Genomic DNA, 21,578 nt, shown 5'->3' with positions numbered 1-21,578 from the left:
GAATTCCACAAATTCACAACTCACTGGGTGAAAATGTTTTTTCTCACCTCAGTCTTAAATGGCCTCCCCTTTATTCTAAGACTGTGGCCCCTGGTTCTGGACTCGCCCAATATTGGGAACATTTTTTCTGCATCCAGCTTGTCCAGTCCTTTTATAATTTTATATGTTTCAATAAGATCTCCCTCATCCTTCTAAACTCCAGTGAATACAAGCCTAGTCTTTTCAATCTTTCCTCGTATGTCCCGCCATCCCAGGGATCAATCTCGTGAACCTACGCTGCACTGCTCAATCACAAGCATGTTTTCCGCAAATTAGTAGACCAAAACTACACAATACTCCAGACGTGGTCTTACTAGAGCCCTATACAACTGCAGAAGAACCTCTTTACCCCTATACTGAACTCCTCTTGTTATGAAGGCCAACATTCCATTAGCTTTCTTCACTGCCTCCTGTACCTGCATGCCAACTTTCGGTGACTGGTGTACAAGGGCACCCAGGTCTCGCTGGACCTCCCCCTTATCTAACCTTACTCCATTGAGATAATAATCTGCCCCCTTGTATTTGCCGCCAAAGTGGATAACCTCACATTTATCTATATTATACTGCATCTGCCACGCATCTGCCCACTCACTCAATCTGTCCAGGTCACTCTGCAACTTCCTACCATCCTCTTCACAGTTCACACTGCCACCCAGCTTCACACTGTCATCCGCAAACTTGCTAGTGTTGTTCCCAATTCCCTCTTCCAAATCATGAATACATATGGTAAACAGTTGCGGCCCCAACACCGAGCCTTGCCACTTGCCACTGCCTGCCATTCTGAAAAGGACCCATTCACTCCTACTCTTTGCTTCCTGTCTGCCAACCAATTTTCTATCCACGTCAACACCCTACCCCCAATACCATGTGCTCTAATTTTAGTCTCCCGTGTGGGACCTTATCAAAGGCTTTCTGAAAGTCTAGATACACTACATCCGCTGGCTCCCCTTCATCCATTCTACTTGTCACATCCTCAAAAAATTCCAGAAGATTAGTCAAGCATGATTTTCCTTTCATAAATCCATGCTGACTTGGACTAATCCTTTTACTGCTATTCAAATGCCCCATTATTACCTCTTTAATAATTGACTCCAGCATCTTTCCCACCACCGAAGTCAGGCTAACTGGTCTGTAATTCCCTGTTTTCTCTCTCGCTCCTTTCTTAAAAAGTGGGATAACATTAGCTATCCTCCAGTCCACAGGAACTGATCCTGAATCTATTGAACATTGGAAAATGATCACCAATGCATCCACTATTTCTAGAGCCACCACCCTGAGGACCCTGGGATGCAGACCATCAGGCCCAGGAGATTTATCATCCTTCAGTCCCATTAGCCTACCCAATACTATTTCTCGCCTAATGAACATTTCTTTCAGTTCTTCTACACCCTTAGATCCTCTGTCCTCCAGTACTTCTGGGAGATTGTTTGTGTCTTCCTTAGTGAAGACAGACCGGAGTACTTGTTCAACTTCTGCCATTTCCTTGTTCCCCATAATAGTTTCACCCGTGTCTGCCTTCAAGGGACCCTTATTTGACTTTGCTATTCTTTTTCCCTTAACATATCTGAAGAAGCTTTTACTGTCCATCTTTATATTCCTGGCCAGCTTCCCCTCGTACTTCATCTTTTCAGCCCGTATTGCCCGTTTTGTTTCCTTCTGTTGTCATATGAATGTTTCCCAATCCTCTGGCTTCTGGCTACTCTTTGCTGTGTTATATATCTTTTCTTTTAGTTTTATTCTATCCCTAACTTCTCTTGTCAGCCACAGTTGCCTTCTACTCCCCTTAGAATCTTTCTTCCTTTTTGGAATGAAATGATCCTGCGTTTTCCGGATTATGCCCAGAAATTCCTGATATTGCTGTTCCACCGTCATTCCTGCTAGGATCCCTTCCCAGTCTACCTACATATTGAAATGCCCCATTACCACAGTGGATTTACCTTTATTGCATGCCAGTTTTAACTCCTATTGCAACTTACATCCTACATCCGGGCAACTATTTGGGGGTCTGTAGATAACACCAATTAGTGTCTTCTTGCCTTTGCAATTCCTCAATTAACACAGTGACTCTACCTCGTCAGTCCCTATGTCTTCCCTCGCAAGGGACTGAATTCCATCCCTCACCAGCAGAGCTACACCCCCCTCCTCTTCCCACCTGCCTGTCCTTTCTGTAGGATGTATAATCCTGAATATTAAGTTCCCATGCCCGATCCTCCTGAAGCCACTTCTCAGTAATCCCCACAATATCATTTTCTACCAACCTCTAACTGAGCCTCAAGCTCATCTACTTTACTTCTTATACAATAGAAGGAAAAGATCTATTAGGAGCTATTGGCAACTTTTTCGCACCGCGGGTAATTGGTGTGTGGAATGATCTGCCAGATCATTGTCTCCGCCTTTTCCTTTCTGCTTCCCGCCCACGACCTCCCCACTCCCACATCAGTCTGAAGAAGGGTCTCGACCCAAAACGTCGCCTATTTCCTTCGCTCCAGTTTCTACAGCATTTTTGTCTGCCAGATCAAGTCGTTGAGGCTGGTACAATAACAATATTTAAAAGACATTTGGACTGGTACATGGATAGGAATATTTTAGATTGACATGGGCAAGGTGAGAGCAAATGGGATTAGTTTGGATGGGGCATCTTGGTCGACATGGACAATTTGGGTTGAAGTGCTTGTTTCCGTGTTGTATGGTTATGAATGGTACAGCACAATTGAGAAAACGATAATGAATGGAATTTCAAAATATTGGCAGTTTTGTGCAGCCAATAGCTAATTCCATGCCCAAAATATGAGGGTGAATTGGAATGTTCGAACCTAATTATATTGTTTCTCGATTTCACCTCCACCCAAGTTCCACCAACTTCTCGTTTTCACCCAACAAATAGCAAACAATGGCTTGTTTGTTTTATCATCATTACTTTTTTTGCATATCTTTCATTCATTATTCTATATCTCTCTACAGTATCGTCTATATCTCGCTTTCCTTTCCCGTGACTTTCAGTCTGAAGAAGGGTCTCGACCTGAAAAGTCATCCATTCCTTCTCTCTAGAGATGCTGCCTGTCCTGCTGAGTTGCTCCAGCTTTCTGTGTCTATATTGTACAAAACATGTTCTCCAGCATGAATTCAGCCACAATAACCAACTTCACATAAGTTGCTCTTAATTTATTTTTTGGAACCTTACAAAACTTGGAACTACCATTTGAAAAAATTGACCCATGATTGCCATTTAACACTTTATTTTTATCTTGAGCTGCTACCATTAAATATTAATTACGTGTTTTCTTTCCTTGTTATAGTTCCACGGCTTGCCTTTATCTTAAATTCTGAAGACCTGGTGATGTTTCCTTAGTGGTGCCAAAACATGGGAAATTCAGAGAGCCAGAATTATGGTGAACGCGCATTTTCTGGAGATGAACGTGCAAGTCTGGCACAAAGGCAAATGTCTCGATCACTTCGTATTCCACCTAAACCCTCACACAGAGCCAGGCCTGCTTCTACAGTTAGAATGGCACACAGAAATTCAGAAACTAGCACTAAATCTAGCAGCACTCCGAGCATCCCACAATCACTAGCAAGAGATGATCTGGACTCACAGAATCCTGGAATGCACAGTACCCTGGCAGAAGACTTTACTCAACTTTCTTGGCTGGGTAGGATGGGTAAAGGTGTGAGGCCTGTGTCTTACCATACAAGTTCCTCCGTTTCCAGTGACAGACGCGGGACTACTGTGGATGAACTCGATATTTGTTTGGACAAGCACATTGTGCAAGGTATGCACAACCTTGATGAATTAAGGATGGATTCCAGTTCCAAAAGAAAAGTTGGAGATTTGTTTCCAATTACCAGAAATGGAACTATTGTTTTAGAAAGCACAAGTATCAGGAAAAAACGATCCAAATCTGCTGATATGTGGCGACAAGATAGCATGGAGTTCTCCCTATCTGATCTTAGTCAGGATCGGTTAAGCAGCACAGAAGATTTGTTGGATAATACAGATGATAAAGAGTATGATGGAAATAGACTGATAAGCAGCAATTCCATGGATTTGGAACAACTAAGTGGAACCCAACGTGCCAACTCTGTAAATGAACTATATGGTGAGAAGCCCACAGGCGCGAGCACAAACAAGACACGGAGAAATAGGTTTATGACATATTGTCGGAACTTGAGGGCACATTCACAAGGTACAATGCATATGGAAAATGTAAGTACTGTTACATGGACTGGTGAAGAAGATGCAAGTGCCACCTCTTATGCTGCCTCCACACTACCCTGCAGGAAGTCCCATTGCCTTTCTGAAGGAGCCTCTAAGGGACGGTTAAGCCAAAAAAGTGACCAGAATAGAAGCACACATGTCAGAAGATCTAAAACAACACAGGTATTTAATTTGTTTTTAATGAATTTTTAAAAATCATTCAGTCATTGGTACGTTTATTGTAAATACAAATTGTGTTATAGTTTTTAAGCAATCAGGTGTATTTAAAACAATATTCTGAAAAAGATGAATTATTTTTACCTTTGGTAAAACTGTTGGTAGAAAGTTTCTTTATTTTTAACTGACAACATTCAATTAACATTTACTAACTTGATTACAGCTGTGTGAATGAAACACCTCTAACTGTGGTAAAGTTCCAAAACATTATTTCAGGCTAAAATATTATTTTCCTGTGCCAATGCCTGCAAAGTGGATTTATTGAACACAATAAGCCCAGAATAACATGTGCCCCATGGCTACTGCCATGTATATCAAACTTGAAGCTTATATCATGTATATATAAAGATCCAACCCCAACTTTCCTTAAAACTGCAAATGGTTTCAAAATAGTGAAAATCAATGTGTATAGTGTTAGTATGTTGTAACGGTTGTAGCTACTCGTCATGAAATCTACGTGCAGCAAGAACTATTTTTGTTTGCTATACTGAGCCAATTTTAGTGTTCTTTTACCATTTGGCTTTAGTCACATTTTTACGTTTTTGACAAACCTGCTTTTTTCAGTTTTGTCAAAAGCCTTCTTAAAATCTGTGTAGATAACATGAAATACACTATTTTCACTGACCTGTCATTTACTGACGTATCAGGGTCGCAGAAAGATTTTGAACATTTCAAAATCCAGCAGCGACAAAAAAAAATGTTGCGACACTTGAGGAAACACCACGCGTCAATACATCATCACGCCGCATCACTCCGCGGCTTTTTCGGTGACCTGATACGTCAATCTATGATGACGGCAGTTGCCGAAAAAATCGCCAAGTGGGACAGGCTGTTAAGAAATTCACACTGCTTGCCCTTGATTAATCTTAGCCGTTTGAAATAAATTGATTCCATTAATGTGTCGCATGTGAAGTTAACCAGTCTGACCTAAGGTCACTTGATTTATCCCTCTTCCCCATTTTAAATAACGATGCATTAGCAGTCCACTGGTTCACTGGACCATAACATATATTTTATAATATCTTCCCTTTTAATCATTTGCACTATATATCACTTGGGCCTGGACACCTTACCTGTTTCAAAGGTGCTAAACACCTCACAGCTGCTTCTTTCACAATGTTTATCTCGTCCAACATTCTCTTTACTTTCAATATTATCTTTATTTCATTGATTTGTGAATTTAGCTCCCAAATATTAATTGAAAACCTTGCAGACATACTTTTATCTGTAGATAAATAACCATTGTAGTCTCTGATATTTTTTCTTTACAAAATTGAAGGAGGCTATTCAACCCATTGGGTCTGTTACCATCAGTTACCTTGCCCCATTAATTATCCTGCAACCGATTCTCTTCAATGGCCGTAAACTCTCCCAAAAATCTCCTGCCAGCCTCGTCCACTGTTTACAGTAGCCAACTGTTTACAGTAGCTACTGGCACATCTTCAGAATACAGGAAGAAACAGCATCTGGAGGAAATCAACATGGTCACAGGAAAAATGTGTGAACCTTACGACCAATATTAGAATCAAATCCGGGTCACTGTGACAACAGCACTAGCTGCTTTGACTGTGCCACTCATTTGGTTTTTGTGTCTTGTTATTTTTGCAGCAGTATTTTTACCCTCCCTTTGGTTTTCTAATTTCCCTTTTAATTTCACTCAATTAACAATTTCTAATCAACAATTAACAAATAACATTTCATAAATTAATGATTTATATGCTCTTCTCTGCTTTTCACAGGCTCTTAGTGGCTGATCCGGTTCTATTTGTTTGCCTTGTTTCCACATTGTCACCCTGCAGTTTCTAGAGGTGACTGTCCCACTCTCTTTTGAAATAGATTTGTGCTAACCCCCTTGAATCTCTTCCATGAATGCCCCCCATTGTTCTGAGTTGTTGCTTCCAGTCCACCTTGTTGAAGTGGGTTATGTTGTGAAATTGGCCTTGCCCAAATTTAGAACCTTTGGTCCTATTTTATCTTTGTTCCTTTCCACAAACTGAATTAAGATCACTTCTGTAAAGATTATCTCCCACTAATACTATTTCCACCTGTCTAGTTCTATTTCCCAAGCTAATAGTCACTGCATCTCCTACCAGCAAAAAAAAAATCATTTTGGGGCTTGGTGCACACTGGCTTGAAAAGTTTCTCCTGAATATAATTCAAGAATTCTATGGTTTCTATACTTTTTTAACTATCACAATTAATAATTGAAATTTGGTAATTTTGCTGTTATCAGGAATCTGTCTACAAACATGCTCTTCCATCTCAAACTGTTCAATGGTCTATTAGCCGTGTGATTACGCATTTTACGTCATTCACTTCAATCTGTAAAATTTAATGGTCCTTCTAACACATCACAACCATAAAGTACGAGAGCAGTTGCTCTTACCTCATTTAACAAATTCCTCCATTTCAACAAAATGTTGCTTCATGTTTTGTACTACCTCTCAGGCTACAATATAATTCCATTAATAGCAGCAGATTATGTATCTACAGGTTAAGCATAGCAGCCAGGTTATGTATTACTCCTAAAGGAATAGAGAATAAAATAAATGGCTGTGCATTTACAGTTATATTTATGGTGTTCTTTTGTTGAGACCTCTCCTTTTTTAAAGTCAGAAAATCAACTGAACAACTCTGACATCTTTTTGTCTATGTTTTTATGTAGGATGTTACCACAGGAGATGGAAGTGAATGTGCAGATAGTGGTATTGATGGTGCAACAACAGATAATGACCATCTCTCCCGCTATTCCAATATTAGCGGTTCAATGTGCTATCCATCTACTTTTAATCGTGAGTTTGGCTCAGCAGGAGATGCACTTCGCCTGGGCGTGTATGAAAATTTTAGATGCACATTGGAGTCAACTGTTATTAACACGGAGAATCCAGAAGAAGCAGAATCAGCCATGAGTGATGAACAAAGCAGTGGCACCCTCAGTTCCCCGGGACAGTCAGATATTCATACTACGGACCAAGGCACTGTGCGCAAAGCAGGCTCACTCGCTGTGAAGAACTTTTTGGTCCACAAGAAAAATAAAAAAGTAGAATTAGCCACACGAAGAAAATGGAAATGTTATTGGGTATCATTGAAAGGTACAATTTAATGTCTATCGATCTACCATTTTTTGAAATCCCATTGTTAATGTGAAAAGAAGTTGAATGCTGCTCAGAATAATGTGTTTTAGTGTATTTTGATATGTAAATATTTTTCTGCATTGTGACATAAATGCTTACTCAAGAGTCATTTTAGATTAATCCTAACATTCTGCTTTCTGGATTGGATTACCTCAGTTATTACCTTTTTTTATGTAACTTTGGCATAAAACAATGGAAAAGCTTGTAACCAAGTCTCTGCTCTTCGTGGAGGATTTTGCAATTTTCTTCTTGTTCTTTGACCTTTCTTAGGCCTTCTAAAACAGCCTGGAAACAGTGATAAAACCATGTACTAATCCAACACAAGAAACAATGCTTCAATAACAGTCCTGTCACTGTGCTGGAATTGCTGACTTTACAGATTGATTTTGCCAAAAGTAATCTTTTAACTTATAACATTTATGAATGTGACACCACCTGAAGGTGAATTTAGGAAATGGCTGCATCCTTGCTGAAGAAGTTGAAACTTGATTTTTTGCATTGCAGCTGACCTTTCTCACTGTGGCTATGCATTTACTTTCATTTCTCTCGTATGAGAGAGAAGAATAGCAAAGTTCAGTAAGAAGCACTGGAAAATGTGACATTGATAAAGCAGCATTGATAGCAGTTAGCATTAACTCATGGATGCATACTGTGAGATGTCAATGTGTCAGAAGATGTAAATTACCATGGGAGACCATAATAAAGTTTTGCTAACTACAGATCTGGAGCTTGCATCAAACAGTCAGTGACATTTTACCAGATCCCACATGTCATAATTAAACAATTTGTACTTGCATGATATTTACTGCTTAAAATTGGGTTATTCATCCCAACAGTTCCATAGCTGCACATTGGGATATGAAGGAGCTTATATATATACCACATAAATGAATTTCAAAACCCATCATTGATTAAATAACATTGAAACAGGCCCTTTTTCTCACTTACCATATTCCCACCACACTTTCTAATCCATGCATAAGTTCAAGTGTATTTTAAATATTGTAAATGTACCCTCCTCTACCACTTCCTCTGGCATTCCATGTGTGCACCACCCTCTGTGTGAAAAAGGTTGCTCTCAGGTCTCTTTTAAATCCCCTCTCACCTTAAAATTTATGGTCGCTAGTTTTACACTCCTCTAACCTGGGAAAAAGTCTTTGACTGTTCATCACTAAGCCTCGTACACTCCAGAGAAAAAAAAGATCCAGCCTCCACTCATATCTCAAACCCTCCAGATCCAGTAGCATGCTTGTAAACCCTTTTTTGCACCCTTTCCAGTTTAATGATATATTTCCTATAGTAGTGACCAGAACTGTACCCAATACTCAAAATGTGGCCTTCCCAATGCCTTGTACACGTGTCACATGACATCCCTACTCCTGTCAGGAATGATGACAGGGAGGAGGTGAAATGGGTGCAGAAAGACCTGAAGGCAAGACTGAGACAGGGCAAGGATGACTACAGGAGGAAGCTGGAGCTGAAACTTCAGCAGAACAACATGAGGGATGTGTGGAGCGGTATGAAGAGCATTACAGGCTACAAGAAGATCAGTGGCCTGGGGAGGGAAAGCAATCAGGACTGGGCTAATGAGCTAAACGTGTTTTTTAATAGATTTGATGGTGAGGTCCTCTGCCCACCTGCTCCCCGACAGACCCCCCCTTCAATTCCCTTCGTCCACTTCCTCTGCCCTTTCTTTGCCGCACGTGACCATCAAGACTGAGCAGGTGAGGAAAGAGCTGAGCAGACTCCACCCAGGCAAATCCACGGGTCCCGATGGTGGAGAGGCTGGTGCTCACTCACCTGCAACCCCTAGTTAAACCCTATCTGGATCCCCTGCAATTTGCTTACCAAACAAATATAGGGGTTGAGGACGCCATCATTCACCTGCTCCAACGTTCCTATGCTTACCTGGATAAGCCGGGAAGCATTGTGAGAGTCATGTTTTTTTACTTCTCCAGTACTTTTAATATGATCCGGCCTGCACTGCTAGCGAGCAAACTGACGAAGATGTGGGTGTATGCTCGATTGGTGTCCTGCATCACCAACTACCTGACTGGACGAGCACAATATGTCAGGCTACAGAACTGTGTCTCGGACATGGTGGTGAGCAACACAGGGGCCCCACAGGGGACGGTCCTCTCTCCCTTCCTGTTTACCATCTACACCTCGGGCCTCAGATATAACTCCACCTCCTGCCACCTGCAGAAGTTTTCAGATGATTCTGCAATTGTGGGCTGCATCAGTGAGGGGAGGGAAGCTGAATACAAAGGTGTAGTCAACAACTTTTTTGAGTGGTGTGAGCTGAATCACCTGCAGCTCAACACTGACAAGACTAGCAGTTGGTGGTGGACTTTAGGAGGAGAGGAACACCCCTGTCTCTGTGAATGGTGTGGATGTGCAGTTTACCAGGGAGTACAAATAGCTTGGAATGTACCTGGACAGTAAACTAGACTGGTCCAGGAATGCTGAGGCCATGTACAGCGCTGGTTCTACCTTTTGAGATGGCTCCACTCCTTCAATGTCTGCAGTGAGATGCTGCAGATGTTCTACCAATCGGTGGTAGCCAGTGCCATCTTCTTCGATGCCGTGTGCTGGGGCAGCAGGGCGAAGGCTGCGGACGCCAATAGGATCAACAAACTCATCAGGAAGGCTGGCTCTGTCCTGGGGGTGGAGTTGGATTCATGGGAGTGGTCTTGGAGGGGAGGATGCGGAGCATCCTGGATAATACAGTTCACCCCCTCCATGACATAATGGTCAACCTGAGGAGTACCTTCAGCAACAGACTAGCAATGTTACAAAATTTTGAGATTTAAAAAATCAAGTCTGTAATTTATCCCATCAGATAAAGCATAAAAAGAAGTTTAATTTGGCACCTAATTCACTTTCATATCTCAAGTATTTAAAAAGTTATGGTCATTTTCATACTCGGATATTAGCATCTTGTTCCCTGTTGATTTTCTATGGACATAACAAAAACGCTGTGATTGTGAACAGTCAAAAGCACATAACCTTCTTAAAAATTAAGAGAACTGAATGAAATTTTCAGTTATCATAGATTGAACCATTCTGAAACAAATATAAAATAATCTTACTCGGATGACCTGAAATTAAAGCATATAATTAGTTAGTTACCCACTTGTAGCTAATTTCAAACTTCAATTCCTAGATCTAAACATCTATCCATTTCTTAATAAATGATTAACATTTTTAAATAGCCTAAGTGTCCAAATAATATTCACAAATAATTCACAATAAAACATGATTTTTAAATCTCATTTACATTAATTTATAGGCCAAATGGTAGGAATTTAGTGTTCAATTGCTGTGAATTAAAGTCCATTTTAAATCAGCTTTCTAGTGGGATCCTGTGAACGCGCTGGTTTAGAACGTTCACATTGCGGTAGATTTGTGCCCTCAAATGCCCAGAAAAATACTGCAGGATATAATGGGCCCAAAATTAGCTACTCGCAATATTAAACTTTGTATAAAGTGATCTTAAGAAGCCCTTTTTAATGTAAAAATATACTGCTACCCTTCAGATTTCTGCTCTATAGACCCAGCTGGTTGCGAGCCGTCGGGGGTTTAGAGGTTAATTTTTAAACTACTATAGCACTTAGGAAAAACTCGTAAAACTAATAATAGCTCATGTGAGGGAACCTACCAGCGAATTTTCGTTAATAATTAACTAGGCTGAACAAACTCGATTTGAACAGCCTAGAGAAAATCGCGTTTTAAACCCGCCCCCCTCTAAACGGCGCCAAAATCGAGCACACGGGCTGGGGCAGATTTTCAGCGACGCTTCAGGTACGCTTTGCAACATACCTACAGACTGGTTCCACCAAGATGCAGGACAGAACGCCACAGAAGATCCTTTTTCCCTGTGGCTATCAAACTTTACAACTCCTCCCCCTTCTGTCATGGGGTGGACTGAGTGACTCCCCCCTCCCACCTCCCCAAGCCTTTCCACTCATCACTTTAATTTCATGTTTCATGTATTTTGTGTTTTGTATGATTTGGCAGATCAGTTTACCTCCTGGGATAAATAGTATTGGTTGATGATGGCAGCATTCTTCACCATCCTGTCGAGCTATGTCCCCTTTTTCATGGAACAATTCCCTTGGTCTCTGCTCTTCAACACACCTATCTACATTTACTGTGCATTCCTGCCTTGTCTTGTCCTCCCAAATGCAACATCTCGCATTTATCCAAATTGGCCCCGTTGATCAAGATCCTGTTGTAATCATAGATAACCTTCTACACTGTCCACTATACAACCAATTTTAGTGTTATACACACACTTACTAACCATGCCACCTACATTCACATCCAAATAAAAGCAAACTAGCTGGAGTAACTCAGCTCGTCGGGAAGCATCACTGGAGAATATGGATGGGTGACATTCCGGGTCGCCTAAATTTTTTTGCATCAGTCTTGATGCCAGAAGGATGTCAACATGCCAGAAATGTAAGAGAGTCAGAGGGCAGAAATGAGAGCAGTCGCTATTATTTTGGAGAAAGTGCCTGGGCAATTGAAAGCTCTGATGATGAATAAGTCACCTGGATCAGATGGACTATTTCGCAGCATTCAGAAAGAGATAGCTGTGGATATTGTGGAGGCATTAGTAGTGATCTTTAAAGGATCACTGCAGTGCCAGAAATCAAGAGAGGACTGGAAAGCAGAAAATGTAAGTCCACTGTTTAAGAAAGTGCCTGGGCAAAAGAAAGGAAATGATGAGGCCAAATCACCTGGATTTCTGTGATTGGAAGATTTTAGAGTCCATTCAGAAAGATGAAGCTTTGGAGTATTGTGGAAGTAGATGCAATTAGTAGTGATCTTTAAGAGGGAACTGCAGTGCAAGAATCATTCGAAGAGTTACACAAAAAAGCTGGATGAAACTCAGCGGGTGCAGCAGCATCTATGGAGCAAAGGAAAGGCAACGTTTCGGGCCGAAACCCTCTGTCTGAAGAAGGGTTTCGGCCCGAAACGTTGCCTATTTCCTTCGCTCCATAGATGCTGCTGCACCCGCTGAGTTTCTCCAGCTTTTTTGACCAAATATCGTGAAGTCAGCTTGGTTTGTTCAGGGCAGATCTTGCCTGACAAATATGTAGGAATTCTTTGGGGAAGTAACAAGCAGAATAGACAAAGGAGAGTCAGTGGATGTTGTTTACTTGGATTTTCAGAAGTCCTTTGTTAAGGTGGCACACGCGAGGCTTCTAAACAAGATGAGAGCCTATGGTATTAGAGGAAAGATGCTGGCATGGATAGACGATTGGCTGAATGGCAGAAGGCAAAGATTGGGAATAAAGGGGATTTTCTCTGGCTGGCTGCTGGTGACTAGTGGTGTTCTGCCTTGGTAGGATTCAATGAGATTCCCCCTCATCCATCTAAACTCCAGCATGCTCTGACCCAGAGCCATTAAATGCTTCTCGTATGTTATTCCAATCATTTCTGGGATCATTCTCATAAATCTCCTCTGGACCCTCTCCAACACAAGCACATCATTCCTCTGTCCAGCACCTTATAATGCCTTTGCATTACATCCTTGTTTTTATATTCTGGTCCTCTCGAAATTAATGCTAACATTGAATTGGCCTTCCTTACTACCAGCTGAACCTGCAAAATAACCTTTTGGGAATCCTGCACCAGCACACACAAGTCCCTTTGCTCCTCCAATTTCTGAATCCTCTCCCCAAGGCCTAGATAGATTGGATGCGGAGAGGATGTTTCCACTAGTGGGAAGAGTCTAGGACCAGAGGGCACGACCTCGGAATTAGAGGACATGTCTTTAGAATGGAAATGAGAAGGTGGTGAATCGGTGGAATTCATTGCCACAGACGGCTGTGGAGGCCAAGTCGTTGGGTATTTTTAAAGCAGAGATTGATGAGTTGTTGAATCGTAAGGATGTGAAAGGTTACGAGGAGAAGGCAGGAGAATTGGGTTGAGAAGTAAAAATAAATCAGCCTAGATCGAATGGCGGAGCAAAGTCGATGGACTGAATGGTTTGATACTGTTCCTATATCATATGATCTATCATAAATAACGAATAACAGTTGACCCAAACTGATCCATCTGGCACGCCACTTTTTACAGGACACAGTATGAAAAACTGTGTATCCTTTACCACTACGCTCTGTTTCCTACCTTCCTTATTTAGTACAGATTGAAACTTCTTAGTTAAATGAAATAGATTCAGGCATCTTCAGATACTTAAGACTATTTAGAATGGCAGTGTTGAAATGTATTGTTATTGGAATCAATTAAGTTCAAGGAAGGGGCTCAGACACAAAATGCTGGAGTAATTCAGCAGGCCAGGCAGCATCCCTGGAGAACATGGATAGGTAGGTAACCTTTCAGTCAGGACCCTTCTTTAGACTCGGGACTCAATGAAGGAATTCTTGATCTGAATACACAGGCTTCTTTGAGCTGCTCCTATCTATTTTCTGATGGGTGCAGATGTACTTTTACTGCTCATCAAACTCTTCTAAATAAGGAAGGTAGGAAACTCTCTGTGGCGGTAAACAATTGTTTTTTAAATTGATCAGAGTGTACTGTGGTCGAAAGGTTAAAATAGTGGGACATATTCAATCTAGCAACAGCAAACTCTCCAAACAAAACAAGCAGCAAATAGATCTTGTCAATGGGTAATTATCTATCATGGATAAGAGCCAAATTATTTGTGCAGTTATATGGCTGAAATGATGCTTGTGTGTTTCCCTCTGAATCCTTACTGCCTTTTAAGCAACCTTTTAGCTGCATCAGGATTTCCACCAGCATGCATTTAAGAGTCTTCATTACATGCTGATATCAAGTGTTGCAATTCGATCACTACTAGATGCACCAATTAATCTTGTTGTTAAGTTAACCTTGCATGGGCAGGAAAAAGCCCCAAATATTTAGTATGTTTAGTTTATTTGTAAGCCAAGAGCAGCATGCTACTTCAGTCACCACAAACAAACCTTGAGTCTGTCTCCCTTCTCCCTTCTCCCTTCTGCCCAAGCACCACTGCTCAGGTACTGCTCCCTCCAACTTTGGAACCCCTGCCAACAATGCCTGACTCCCAGGTAAAAAAATACAGAGATCAAATACATTGACAACTGCATATCCAGAGGATGTAGATTTTGCCCAGGCAACACCAAAGTAGCTTTAAAAGCAAAACATTGTGGATACTAAAAGTAGGGAAAAAAGCATAAGCATTAAGATCAAGCAGCATCTCAAAGGAGTTAATATTTCAAGTAATTAGATTGTTCCGGATGAAAAATTGCAAAAATTACATAAACCTAAACAAGAAAGTTTAGTACAGCTGTGAATTTGCCTTATATTTTCAGAAATGTTAGACTATAGATATACCTTGGAAACTGACCCTTCGTTCCACTGAGTCCGTGCCAACCAGCGATCACCCCGTACACTAACACTATCTTACACACTAGGTACAATTTACAATTTTTACTAAAGCCAACTTACCCAAAAATCCTGTACGTATTTGGAGTATGGGAGGAAGCCGGAGTACCTGGTGAAAACCCACGAGGTCACAGGGAGAATGTACGAACTCCGTATATACAGCACCCCTAGGCAGGATCGAATCCGGGTCTCTGGCGCTGTAAGGCAACAACTCTATCACTATGTCACTGTGCCACCCATAGAAATGGCCTGGACAGACACACAGAAAAGAACAGCGGTTGATCTTTATAATACAATATGTGAACAACTAATTAATTGAATCTAATTCAAAAACTTTATTTTTAAATTTCAGGCTGCACCTTATTTTTTTATGATGCAGAGGGGAGATCGGGAGGAGATCAGAATTGTGTGCCAAAGCACATGGTTTGGATTGAAAATAGCATTGTTCAGGCCGTGCCTGAACATCCAAAGAAAGATTTTGTCTTCTGTCTCAGTAATTCGCTTGGAGATGCTTTCTTATTTCAGGTTGGTGATCAATCACTTGTCTTTTCACATTTCTCACTTAAAATGGTGATTAAGTTCTCTAATATTGTTTCATGACAATTGGCTTTTTGTTTTGTGAAATGGTACATGTCACTAACTAAACTTTCTGCTCTACACTTGTGAAAATAACTAAATTAAATGTTAAATTTGATTTGTTCTTCTTTATACCTTATTGTTCAAAGTTTGAATTTGCTGAATTTACCCAGGTTGTTTTCAATTAATTTTATGTCTTTAAACTGACACAGATCTGAAACACATTTTAATGAGTGTATCAATGAATCTCTTCAAATTAATTATTGGACTACTTCATGAAAAATGCATGTTTGGATTGAGTAGGCCATCACACATGATATGGAGATGTGATCAGAAAGAGATAGATGATTAGGATGCAGGGAGGAGACAGATAGGTTCTGTGGTTAAGTTCAGGGATGAAGTCAAGGAGTTGGAAAGAAGATTAGGTTCTGACGTGGGAAAGATTGGAGGCAGAAATCCTGTGACAATGGAATTAATTGGCAGAGAGTAGAGACATCCAATCATAGAAGTTTGGGACAACTGTTCTTTTATTCCAATATAAAATGGATCAAAAATTATTTGAAATATTCAGTAGGTCAGGCACCATCAGTTTAATGGTCAAGACTGGGAACTGGAACTTCCAGATCATTGAAGAAGTTAGGAAAGTGCAAATGGTGTGGTGTAGCATTAGTGACTGAGGATGGTATTAACAAGAGGATACAATGAGAGGGAAAGCGGGTAGTGGAGACATAACCGAGAGAATTAAGCAGTAGAAAAGGGTTTAACATATCCTACATTGACCCTACATAGTTACAGCTGTGAAGTAGCAGGATGCAGATTTTTTTTTAAATTGGATAATTCTAGCAAACATTGGGTATCCTTATTTGAACAATTTGATCTTTCATATAAATTGAGATAAGCAACGCATGAAAAATAATCAATTTTTGAAGAGTGTAACCTTTTGTTTAAAAACTATCGTAATATCACATTCAGTGCGTTGTTTGCAAGGAAGAAAAGTGAAACAATTAATAGCATTCTAGATTTGACTGGCTGAATGTTATCCATGATGAAATGGGCAAATATGCTAATGACCAACACATTGCAGGGCTATGTGAGGTGTTCAGAAAGTAATTTATAGTGACACAGAACAAGATTACACTCCTGAACATGTGAAATAAAGCCAGAAAATGCAGATATATTCAGTGGGTCAAATGACAGATGAAGAGAGAAACAGTGAATGTTTCAGGTCGATTATTTTTTTTTCAGAACTGGTAAAGTAGAAAACAGTCTTGCAGACTATGAAGAGGGATGATAGAACAAACTGAATGTCTTACGGTAGGAAGTGACACCGACTGGTGCTTGCTAGGAGAGGATGCAGATTGTTAATGACAGTTGTCTAGGGGAGGACAAAGGGGACAAAAAAATCTCGCCAGAACTGTGAAATGCAGAACACAGCAGGTGCTGGAAATCTACAATAAAGGAGAATACTGGGAAAGCCAACAGATCTGAAAGCACCTGTGGTGAGAAAAAGATTAAGTTGCATCAGAATTGCCAAGGATTAAAAAGCCAGCAACTGCTGTGTTCAGTATCTCACTCATGTGAAATGACATTAAGTTTGGTGTTGTAAGTACAAGAGCCGAGAAATTTATAATTTTCAGCACAATGTGGGGGGGATGAAGTAGTAAATAATCGTTTTACACAGAATTCCTCCCAAACTGTGTGATAGGCTTTTCCTGCCATCTCACATCATGGTGCAGGATGGGATTATGATCAGGAAGTGGAGTCGCGATCGGAAAGAGATAGATGATCAGGATCCAAAAATAAATTTGGTAGGTTCTGTGCAGAAGTTCAGGGAAGAAGTCAAAGAACTTGTGAGAAGATTAGGGCTAAAATCAGAGAATAGACAATAGACAATAGGTGCAGGAGTAGGCCATTTGGCCCTTCGAGCCAGCACTGCCATTCAATGTGTTCATGGCTGATCATCCCCAATCATTCCCCTGTTCCTGCCTTCTCCCCATATCCCCTGACTCTGCTATTTTAAGACCCCTATCTCGCTCTCTCTTGAAAGCATCCAGAGAACCTGCCTCCACCGTCCTCTGAGGCAGAGAATTCCACAGACTCACAACTCTCTTTGAGAAAAAGTGTTTCCTCGTCTCTGTTCTAAATGGCTTACTCCTTATTCTTAAACTGTGGCCCCTGGTTCTGGACTTCCCTAACATCGGGAACATGTTTCCTGCCTCTTGCGGGTCCAAACCCTTAACAATCTTATATGTTTCAATGAGACATCTCTCATCCTTCTAAACTCCAAAGTGTACTAGCCCAGCCGCTCCATTCTCTCAGCATATGACAGTCCTGGCATCCCGGGAATTAACCTTGTAAAACTACACTGCACTCCCTCAATAGCAAGAATGTCCTTCCTCAAATTAGTGGACCAAAACTGCACACAGTACTCCAGGTGTGGTCTCACTAGGGCTCTGTACAACTCCAGAATGACCTCTTTGCTTCTTTATTCGATTCCTCTTGTTATAAAGGCCAACATGCCATTTGCTTTCTTCACTGCCTGCTTACTTTCATAGACTGATGAACAAGGACCCCCAAATCCCATTGTACTTCCCCCCTTTTCCCAGCTTGACGCCATTTAGATAGTAATCTGCCTTCCTGTTTTTGCTACAATCAGAAGATTGTGTCAAGAGTGTTTCATTGTCGCATGTACTGTAAATGAAACAATTAAATTCTTTCTTGATGCAGTTCTATGTTACCCCACTTTTGCATCCACTCTCTGCACACTAGGGGCAATTTACAGAGATCAATTAACCTATATACCCACTCATCTTTTGGATGGTGGAGGAAATCGTATCACCTGGAGGAAACCCACGCAGTAACATGAAGAACCTGCAATCTCCACACATATAGCGCCTGAGGTCAGGATCGAACCCGGGTCTCTGGCACTGAGGCAGCAGCTTTACCAGCTGCGCCACTGTGCGCCAACATTAAATACAGAAGACCAAAAGAATCACTAAATTAAAAACTATAAGACTAGGTAGTGCATAATACTGTAAAAATCAAAGTCCGTAGTGCACTCGGAACTACAAAATGACTGAGGTTAGTGTTGTGTAGTGTTCAAGAGCCTGAAGGTTGCTGAGAAAAAGCTATTCTTGAACCTGGTAGTCACAATTTTCAGGCTCCTGCATCTTCTTCCTGATGGTAGGAGCGAAATGAGAAGGTGGCCAGGGTGGTTGTAGGTCTTTGATATTGGCTGCCTTTTTGAGGTCAGTACTTATGATGGACCAGGTAATGTCCACTAGTTTCTGTATCAGAGTGGCACAGATCTAGCGACAAAAGAGAGTGGGGCCCAATCATGCCAGTCGGGAGCAACGACTCCTTAGGGAAATGGAAAACATAAACTTAGGCTGAGGGATATCAGTACATTCTCAGCCTCCTGGCAGCATCACATGTTGTGATAGGCATACTAATAAAACAGTAGAAGGTGTTAACTCTGGTTAAGATATGTCCGATTGGATATGTGTGATGGCATCATCAGTGCATTCACTCCACTGCACGCACCCATCTGCCTATTTTTATGCACATCATGCACATGGAGGATCATGCTCATGGAAGTGGACAATGAGCACACGTGAGAGGGCTTCCAATAATACTATTATATAGCTCACAGAAATATGGAATTATTATATTATTGCATGACGCAGTTTATTTTTACTGAAAGTAACAACAAATATAGTGGACAAGTTAATAGTAAAGGCAGAGGAAAATTAAAACAGCATCCATTTAAACTGTATCTGAGATGTTTGCCTAATATGTATCTAAGTGCTTATGTTCAGTGATACTTGTACTGAATTGTATACAAAAATGAATTTCACTGTACCTCGGTGCATATGACAAATAATGTACCATATTACGAGATTACCATATTGATAGAAACAAACCTTTGAAAACATGGAAAAGATAAGAGAAAATTTAGATCAAATTTTCCAGGTTGCAACCCTTTAGATGAAGATGTTCTGTGCTAAAACATCCACAAAGTACATAAGAATTGCTTTTCAGACGTGGAAAATCTGCTTTACAGTTCTTTTTTATATATACCATAGGGACAACCCAGGCCTATTTTTAACAAATAGGTCACTCAACACAGTGGATCGGCGGGGTAGTTGTAGGAGCCATGTACTACATACCATTCTACACATGACAGTAATTCCAGCAGGAATCCATCCTGATAAGACTGATAAAATGTAAAAATTATGAAAGTGCAGTTTCAAAGGTCATTTGTACAGTTTCCGTATTCCTGTATGTTTAATTTAACAAATCAAATCTCAATGGGACATGTTAATTTGGTAACTAACAAAATATAATCATTCAAGGATACTATTGCAGCTTATTTAAAATTACATCTGTTAATTACATTAAAAGTATAATAGAAACCCATTCACAATCATATGAACAATTATTTTGAATGATACACTACAAATAAATTGTTCACCTGAATTTTTGACAGATATTAAATTCTTCTTAAAATTGCAATGTGTATTTGATAGAATGGTTTATTCAATAGCTAATCATTAACAAATAATGAGCGCTTTGCAATTTCACCTTTATTGTTCCTTGAGTTTAGCTGAATACAAAGTTATTTTATATTTTTAAGTAGCCTTAGAAAATAACAGAAAAAAGTGATGACATATTTTGGAAATGATTAAATCGGACAAATAACATTGGGACAACAATTTGTTGACAACAGCAAAACCTCCTTTGTGGAGACAGGAAAATGATGGTGCCGTTTATTATTTATGAGCCTCTTCCATTGATTAATACAATAGTTGATCAGTGCCTGACCTACATAAACCTTTTCCCCATGTTCTTAATACCTAGGCTTAACAAAAATATTTCAAACTTGGATTCAAAATGAATAATTTGTCTTACATCATTTGCTGCTCTCGGAAGTAATTCCCATGTTTCTACCACCTTTCAGATTTAAGATTTGATGCCCTAACACTCCAGTGTCTGTTCTAACTAGGGTCCCATATTACAATAGCACAACTTCTATCCTCGTGTTCTCTTGTCCTTTGGTCCTCTAGATACCTTTTTGATTATTTTCTGGACCTTCCTTCAACATTTTAATGATCTACATCAGGGGTCGGCAAACTTGTTTTGCATTGAGCGGATGGCGGGCCACATCTATCACGTGTACACATGGATCCCAGCCCCATCCTGCCCCGATGGCAGGCATTAAATCACATGTTCACATAGATCCCGCCCCATCGAGGACGCACCCGGAGCACTGGCCCCTAGTTACTGGCGTCACGAACATGGCGTACCTACGGTCCATTGCCTTGGCTCTGTCCTGAAGGTGGTTGCTCAAATACTCACACTCACTCGACCCCGGCCTATTGACAACCCCGATCCCGACAGTGAAGCCCAGACACAGAAGGTGCGCAGCCGTGCCGGTGGCTTTGCGCAGGATGCGGTACAGCCAGAGCTCGGCATCGCTGCTGCTCGGCAGCTCCGCCATTGTTGCCGTCAGCACAGGCCTCCTTGCATCCTTGCGTCTCTGCGCCTGGGTGCCGCAGCCTCGGGCCCGGGAGGTACAGGAGATGATGGAAGTCTGCGGGCCAAATAATTGCTAGAAAAAAAACGCATGCGGGCTGGATGAGTTCGGGTTACGGGCCGTATTCGGCCCGGGGGCCTTAGGTTGCCGACCCCTGATCTACATGCATAGATCCTCAATTCTCTTTGGACCTCTGAGAGACATAAAGTGCTGGAGAAATTCAGCGGGTCAAGCAACATCTCTGGAAAACATGGATAGACAATATTTTGGGTCGGGACCCTTCTTCAGTCTGAAGTTACGCCCGCACTTCACGTCACTTTTTGTATTAACCAGCATCTGCAGTTTCTTGTATCTACTCTGTCGACCTCTGCCGTTTCTAACCTTTCACCATTTTAAGTGCTTAGTTCTATTTTTCTGAGTTCCAAAGTGAGTTCCGATTAGTTGACATGAAAATGCAATTAAC

General features: G+C 40.9%; 1 protein-coding gene across 3 annotated transcripts in view; it reads left to right on the top strand.

The window, feature by feature from the left end:
* The window catches only part of tiam1a (TIAM Rac1 associated GEF 1a), a 236,524-nt gene that overhangs the window by 74,049 nt on the left and 140,897 nt on the right, over positions 1 to 21,578 (top strand). For all 3 annotated transcript variants that reach the window (XM_055644487.1, XM_055644490.1, XM_055644488.1), the window contains 3 exons: positions 3,336 to 4,417; positions 7,137 to 7,563; positions 15,356 to 15,528. In XM_055644487.1, the coding sequence (XP_055500462.1) occupies positions 3,401 to 4,417; positions 7,137 to 7,563; positions 15,356 to 15,528 (1,617 nt within the window). In that variant the 5' untranslated portion in view covers positions 3,336 to 3,400. The remainder of the gene's footprint in view (positions 1 to 3,335; positions 4,418 to 7,136; positions 7,564 to 15,355; positions 15,529 to 21,578) is intronic.

Source organism: Leucoraja erinacea, chromosome 13, assembly GCF_028641065.1.
Source record: "Leucoraja erinacea ecotype New England chromosome 13, Leri_hhj_1, whole genome shotgun sequence".
NCBI classification, from domain to species: domain Eukaryota; kingdom Metazoa; phylum Chordata; class Chondrichthyes; order Rajiformes; family Rajidae; genus Leucoraja; species Leucoraja erinaceus.
This window is presented reverse-complemented; position numbering and strand designations above follow the sequence as displayed.